The sequence below is a fragment of the Parasteatoda tepidariorum genome, chromosome 3 (assembly GCF_982258835.1).
Source record: "Parasteatoda tepidariorum strain Cologne lab strain chromosome 3, Ptep-v5.0, whole genome shotgun sequence".
NCBI classification, from domain to species: domain Eukaryota; kingdom Metazoa; phylum Arthropoda; class Arachnida; order Araneae; family Theridiidae; genus Parasteatoda; species Parasteatoda tepidariorum.
Window position 1 is genome coordinate 8,655,166 of NC_141757.1, and position 7,945 is coordinate 8,663,110.

General features: G+C 26.2%; 1 protein-coding gene across 11 annotated transcripts in view; it reads left to right on the plus strand.

Moving 5' to 3' along the window:
• Nucleotides 1-7,521, plus strand: part of LOC122271846 (cell cycle checkpoint protein RAD17) — a 34,265-nt gene extending 26,744 nt beyond the window's left edge. For 5 of the 11 annotated variants that reach the window (XM_087158737.1, XM_087158735.1, XM_087158733.1 and 2 more), the window contains 5 exons: nt 1,011-1,139; nt 1,243-1,282; nt 3,404-3,484; nt 3,576-3,630; nt 7,281-7,521. In XM_087158737.1, the coding sequence (XP_087014863.1) occupies nt 1,011-1,139; nt 1,243-1,282; nt 3,404-3,484; nt 3,576-3,630; nt 7,281-7,425 (450 nt within the window). In that variant the 3' untranslated portion in view covers nt 7,426-7,521. The remainder of the gene's footprint in view (nt 1-1,010; nt 1,140-1,242; nt 1,283-3,403; nt 3,485-3,575; nt 3,631-7,280) is intronic. The other 6 variants (XM_087158736.1, XM_087158740.1, XR_015432404.1 and 3 more) reach the window with 5 other exon arrangements.
• Nucleotides 7,522-7,945: the final 424 nt, after the last annotated feature.

The window sequence follows — 7,945 nt, forward strand, 5'->3', positions numbered from 1 at the left end:
ATTTTTCTAAGTAATTTTTTAAAAGAAATCACAAAAGGTTAGCGTTTTTCACAAATTTTATTTTGTAGTCTCGCCTATTTTTTCCGGCATCAATTTTAATAAATATTGTCTTATAATATAAAATGAAACTTGTGGAAAGACCCTTATCATTTTGAGCTTTCTTTTAAAAAATATAAAAACAACTTAGAAAATTGTTAAGCACTTTTACAATTTTTAAGATATTTAAATTAGATAATTTTCATTAGTTGCCAAAATAAAATTTATTACAAAAATATGAATTTTTTTTTTTTAGATTTTCTGTGTGTGCGCAATATAAGCAAACTACTTTAAATACTCATATCTTACTTACTTACTTATCCTCTACGTGCCTTAGGCACTTAAGGCCTCTAGCATATCCCTCCAACGTCTCCTGTCTCTAGTAATAGATATTGCTTCCTCCCAGCCAGATATTCTACATTCTTTTAATTCACCCAAAAACATGCGCTGGATGGTAAGTCTGGGTCTTCCTCTTGTTCTTTTACCATCAGGGGTCTTACTCATATCTTAAATAGTTTTTGTTGATTTTTTTTTCAAATTTTAAATCTATATTTTTGTAAATAATTTTAAATTTCTCTAACAATTTTGTTTAATTATATTAGATATTGAAGTTATAAAAAAAAAAAAAAAAGAACATAAGACAAGGGAATTAATTTTTTTAAAAATGTCTATAACTCCATAAATATTTAGGCTAGGTTTATGAAATTTTATGCTGTTATTGCAAATAACAACCAAAATAATCAATACAAGTTACAAGATTCTTGTTTGGCTTTCTGGCATAGGGTGTTAAAAAATCCTTTTTTTTTGGTAATTTATTGTTGGTTTCTCAAACTTCTGACAGCTTTAAGCTTTATAGCTAAGTATAAAAAAAAAATCTCATGAACTAAAAACCTTGAGAAATTTAAAAAAAAAGTCAAAAACTGAAATTGTCTCTATCATTATTCTAGGGTAAATTATGTATATATTTGTTTCAGAGTCGTGACACAATGAATGATTATATGGTGTCTTTGGCGTCTAGAGGTCTGATGTTCAATTTGTCCTCTGTGACTAATAGGAGGTGGAGAGCACTGCACAAACCTCAATTTTATGAAAATTTATCTAAGGTATATATGACGATTCTTTGCCAAAATTATTGATTTGTAATTTTATATCTGCTTTCATTTTTTTTAAATTTTATTTATTTATTATTTTTTTTTTATCTTACAGCAAAGGCGGTTGCAAAAATCTCTGAAGTATGCTTTTAGTGGTAGGACTTTATTTTAATAGTTACTTTGTTCCTATTTTTTATTTTTTTAAAGCAAAATTATAAACTTGCTTCCAGCATTACCACTTAGTAAAAATATCTTAACTGTACTTATGTGAGAAGTTGAAGATTAATTACAGTTTTGTAAAATGAATTTTGTTATCTATGTTTTAATACATGGTGCATAGAGTTTTTGAAAAGTGCTTAAAGGTGCTTATCTTTGATTTTCTTTTTTTAAAGGCCCTTAAGATGCTTTCTTTATGTAGTGTTTTTAAAAACTGCTTAATTTTCCCTTTTCAAAAATCAGAATTTTTTTCTTTACTTTCAACAATGTTGATTTTTGCCGCATATTATGCAGATGCGTGTTTTTCACATTATTCTATTCAACGTTTTCACTGTTCATTCAACCACAATCCATTTCAATGTACCCTCGATCCGTAGCGTATGAAAGCGCCAATCATTTTACTTGTTTGATGAAATACTTGCGGGTCTGCATGTGAGTCTTCTGAGCTGGGCTCACTGACATTCTTGCTCTCTCATGTGCAACTCTGTTGCATTTTGCTAGATAATCTCAATTTTAGACTTCATTTTCCACCATCTGATATCAGACTGGAAAAACTCTTGATCTTTTTATAATAGCTAATATAATCAAGAAAAGAGTTCGTTGTCAGAAACTGGTTATTTTATCATGATCATGTAAAATTTGAAAATTATTTTGCATTTTGTTAATGTATATAGTGATTAAAAATATATTTTGAACTCTTAAAAAGTACTTAAAAGGTGCTTATTTATTGTTGGAAGATTTGGCAACGCTTCCTGCAATAATAATACAGTCAATGCTTCATTGCTGTCTAAACTGTTATGTTGTGAGTTTTGAAAACAATATAACTAAATATTCATTAAATTCTCTCAAAATAGTTTTTTTTTCTTGGAAAGAAATTATAGTTTTATTTTTTCTAATAATAAAAGAGACACTATGTTACAATGCCACAATTCAAAAAGGAACCAAAGCCAAATCCAAAAGCCACTAATTCTTCCATGCATTATAGTTGATATAAAATTTGCATGGGCATAAATAACATGATTTTCTAAAATGTTTCATTTTGCTCAAAATCTTTTAAAATAACCTAACAGTTACTATAGATTACAATTAACAGAGAAAATATTTCTAGGTTTTTTTTTTTCATTATTAGGAAGCATTGATCTTCCTAGAAAGCTTTAACTTTTTTAGACTTTGGAAATTTTTAACTAGATTCTTGGATCCACCTAAAATATTCAAAATGTGCATTTGTATGTTTTTAAACTTTCTCAGAAGTTTAAACTCACTTGAACTTCGTTTAAACTTCTTGAGAAGGCCAAGGCCCACCCTGGGCTGTCGAGCCATTGATGATGATGATTTTAAAATGGGTATTCATAGCTGCCAACTCTCCTGGATTTACCAGTCGACTACTGGATTTTGCCATTTTTTCCGAGGTCTACTGGTATAATAAAAATTCTCCTGGTTTTTGTACATTTTAGGAAATTCCCTATAATTAATAAAGTTTTTGAAAAATATCCTTAATCGGAATAGAATTTTTACACAATTTATCACTTGCTTGAATACTTAAATAAGTATTGCTAGTGCATAATGGAACGAGATTCACTTATTGTAATTAGTTTAAAGCTTTTCTTTTTTCTGAAAATTTAAGTTTGTTTTATTCTGTACTTAAATTGTAAAATTTTTTAATCATCAATAATGATTTATTTGTCTTTTTAAAATAGAAGTTAAAAATATAAAAAAGAAACATTTCAAATTCATTTAATATTAATCATAAATGGAAAATATTGCAGACTATTTATTAGTGTAATAAAGTTTTATAGTGTAATAAACTTTATTAGTGTAATAAAGTTTTTGTATTGTGATGACTATAAAAATCCTAAACTTCCCAAAACGGTTAAAAAAATTATGGAACAGTTATAAAATTTTTATTTTTTCGTAAAATCTACTGGATTTATTCCTATCCATGTTGGCAGCTATGGGTATTTATGGTTATGAAATGTTGGTAACTTTTTAATTTACATTTTATTGTTCAACTTGGATTTTTTTATAGCTTATGAATTAAGTGCATTGCCTCTTCTTTTCAGGCTCTTCTCTTAGTATGAGACAGCTACAAGTTGACTTAGTTCCTTATCTTTCAAAATTGCAAATAAGGGATTTAAATCCTGGTATTAACACTTTAATATTCTATTTGAAAAAAAAAAAACATAATAAATAGATTAAAAATATTTGTTTCAATTTTTTTTTTTTTTATTTTAGCTCAAGTAACACTAACAAAAGAATTAGGAGATATGAAAATAAAAAAGTTTTTTAGGTAATTAATTATCATTTTATGTTAATTTTTTAATTTTTAAAACCTTGTAGTGATGCAATCTACTAATAAAGCTGTATTAAGTCCAATATTCTTCAGAGATAATTCTGCTTACCGCAATCCGAAAATTTCATAAAATCCAAGATCCAGAAGTTTCAAGAAATTATTGATCACATTTATGCATAAAAATTGTTGTATAATTTATTTAGAAATATTAGGAACTAGAATTTATGCTTGGCATCTCTTTACAGAATTATTAATTTAAATTATGTTCTATATAATTTATTTAGAATTTCATGTTGTGAAAATATCAATGATTTAAATTTATAAAGACATTTATTTTTTGAAACACGTCATTAATGATTTTACTCAAGAAATTTTCAGTTTTTTTTACTTCGGCTCAAAATCACCCCTGATTCTTTCAAACAATTAAAATCTCTTCAATTTGGTTTTTATTGTTATTGATTTTAGTTTTAAAATTATCAATTATATTTTTTTAATATATTTGTAAATTATATTTTGAAAAATATTTGTTAAATATTTTTAAGTCTAAAAATATTCCAACTTGTCTTAAAGGTGACCACATACAATTGCTATTACTTTGTACTTGTATGTATACTATCTTTCTTTTTATTCTCTAATGTAGTACATTTGCTTTGATGTTAGACCTTGTAAAAGATTGTCTTTTTTGAAGAATTTTGTGTTTTTTTTCAGTTAGATGGATACATTTGTCTTTACTCTCTCAAGAAAATGTTTTATAAATATTGAAAATTATATCTTCTGAAACAGTGTACCTCAATTTAGGATTATAAATTAAGTTTTGTGCAAAAATTGTGTGCAACATTACAAGGATTGGTTAGTCCCAATGTTTGATCCAGGAGTTTTCTTGTCTTCTGGGTTGGGTTCAAAATTTACAAGGAAACATAGTTAAGCATTGATGGTTGTAAACCTGAAATTGGCTTGACTGTTCAATGCGGTTGTAAAATGAAATATAAAGTTGCACTAATGATAAATATATTGAAATAATGCTATCTTTAGTTAGAGAAGAAGACTTCCATTCTTTTTCTTCTCAGAATCGTAACTCTTAACACTAAATTTTTCAACAGCAGATTATTTGGAGATCATGGCTTTTCTTTCATCTTCATATTGAAATTGAATGTCTGCTTATTTATGAAAATATTTACACAATTTGTTCACACCTACTCCTTCTGAATTTACCATCAACTGGCATCAAAACAAATGTTGAAAATAGCATCACACTCATATTCCTGTGCTGTTTTCAGAGGTGCTAGCCATTACAATTTCTCTTAAATTAAAAACTATTTTAAGATTTCTTCAAGAAAATAAGGGTCTTATGATTGAAAAATGAAAATTATAGTTTTTAATTTTTTTTTTGTTTTTTGCAGCTATTTAACAAATCTTTATTTTTTACTCCTTGGAACCATTTTTTAAACAATACAAACATAAGAAAGTAACCGTACATAACCTAGGTAATCGTACAAACATGAAAATAAACCATATAGGAGAACAAAAGAGCTTAATCTCAAAACAGAAGCGCTGTGAGAAAATATTTTTAAGGATTCAAATGCAGTTGTCTATAAAGGCAATATGGATTAGTTCTAATTTAACCAAAAATTAGAACTTTGATTTCAAATAATAGATACAATTTTATATATTTTACAATAAAAGTATAAAATTTTAGTGTCATATATTTTTTTAATTTAGTATATTTGCCAAGGTATTTTTTATTTTTATTTTATAAATATATTATTCTTTAAATATATAGAATTAAGTAATAAATACATCTTAGAATTGCACGATTTTGGAACGCTAACTTGTATTGAATTCTGTGTTGTTGTAGGGTTATACTGTATTGTTTTTATGGATATTAAATAAATACTGAGCTCAAGGGTCTGTCCAGGGTAAATTTCCTACCGTTTAGCGGTACCTTCACAAATTCAACTGTAGGAAAAACGGTTTCACAAATAAAAAAGCAAGTTCTCATGCAAACCTGTGTTCTTGTTGCAATCTATGGAAAAGAAGAGCTTTCCTGCCAGCTGTCTTTTACAAAACGGTAGCATGTGTTCAGTCAATGTGGGAAATCAGTTGTTTACGCCATATCAAAGCGAATTTTTTTCCCGCTGAGTTTTTTAAAATTAAACGCGAGGCTCACCCTCTGTAAGCTTTACAAGAAGTTGAAATTCGAACATTATCATAAACACTATTGTAAATTTCTTTTAACTGACATTTCTAATATTTTTTCTCTGTGAAACTTTTATCTGTATGACCCAGAGGAAAATGTTCTCATAATTAGAATAACTTTTAGTATTAGTACTGTTAAATGCATGTTTTTATTAAATTCAAGTTGAAATTTTACTATGGACTATGATTTTTTACAGATTTATGCTTTTTGTAATTTAGATAAAATTTTTAGCCCAAAATTTTACAATACCAAAATTGTTTTTGAATATATAGGGAAAAATATATAGAAATAAGTCATAAATGATTTTTATTTGTAGTGACAATTTTTGAAAATATTTTCTTCCTTTACCATATTTTTGTGTTGATTTTTTAAATATAATCTTTTATTTGCACTAATTATGTCTAAATTTTCACAAAATAGGTACCTCTTAAAAAAACCCAGACAGATCAATGATTTTGCTCTTTCATAAACGACACACCTTTCCAAGAAAACAAATATTATCATTTCAACGTACACCCCTACTCAAAAAAAGACTTTCTGATATTTTTCACTAGAGTTACATTATTTTTAATGTAACTTTTGTAACTTAGTGATAATTTCATTCACCGCATGTTAGCTAGTTGAGAAAGTTGCATTTTGTTTTTAAGAACCATTTTAAACCAATTTTAAATACTTTCTAGCAAACTGTTTTATGAAATCTGTTTTATGCAATGTACTTTTTCATTTAAAAATTATGATTGGTTATTACTTTTGTATTTTTGATTATGGCATTGCAGTGCAACTTATATACCTTACAGCAGAATTTACTGAGTCAATCTGCAGCACAATCTTCATTTTCTTATATTCAAAATATCTATATCTTCATTTTCCCAAAATTAGGCACATATATCAAGCAAAAAATGTATATTAGATAATAAGTCATATTTTATGTAAATTTCAGAAATTCCGTAAATAAATAAATAAAAAATTCTTAAATTTTTAAATTTCATTTAATTTAATATCTTTAAATGAATTAAAGAAAAGTAATTAAAATTTTCATCATAGTTTTGTGTTTGCTGATTTTAATATTAGAAAAAAAAAATCTGTTAACTTAAAGAAAATGCTCAGGAAATAACCCCTACTCTTACTGCAAATAATTTTGTAATATAAAATTGAAGTAATGCGAAAGTGCAAGGTATATAGAATTATCTGAAAATTTTATTTTACTAATGACTTCTTTATACTTAGTAGTATTCTGTCAATTCAGTTTTCTAAATTTAATGAGAAACAAACATAAGTTTAAGGATGCTTTTTTTTTTAAATTGAAAATTATTCTATATCTTTCAAAAAGGAAAAAAAATCATTTCTCTATCTTTCAATCTTTATTTTCACCATTATTGATAATTATTTTCATTACTATTGATTTCATGATTACTTACTTTTATTGTTGTAAAATTTCATATATTAATAGCCAGGTGGGAAAGACGTTAGATGAAAAAGACCACTTTTGTTTTGGAGAGGAAGAGAGCGACCCAATTGATGATGCTAACATGTCAGATGAAAATGTCAAGATATTGCCTGATGAAGAGATTGTTATAGAAGAATACAACTTTTGAACACAGAGATTATTTGTTGTGAAATATTTATATAATGAAGATATTTATTAAATTTTTGATTTCTTTTTTACTTGAATTAAAGTCACTTTCTATTAATGACTTGGTCTCAATTTAGTTGCAAACAAGAGATTGTTTTTTTTAATTGACTCTAATTGAAGTTTGCTTGTATGAGTGTTATGCAGTGTTCATTTTAATTGATTTTTCATCCCTTTTATTGTAAAAAAAAAATACAAAAGTGATAATTTGTGTCTGAGTTTTAAAAAAAGGTTTTTATACCTTGGAGGTTGAGTTTTTTGGATTTCTTAAACTGGTTTTTGACAGTAATACTTGAAATTTTCTTCCAAAACTGTCTTAAAGCTCATAATACTATAAATAATCAAAATACTTTTAACATGAAATATTTTCTGTTAATAAAAAAATAAATATTGTTTCATATTAGCTTTAAATATTTGTTTATCAAGTAAAACAGCGTTGAATTTTTAAGAATACATTTATAAATTATAAATGTACGTTGATACAG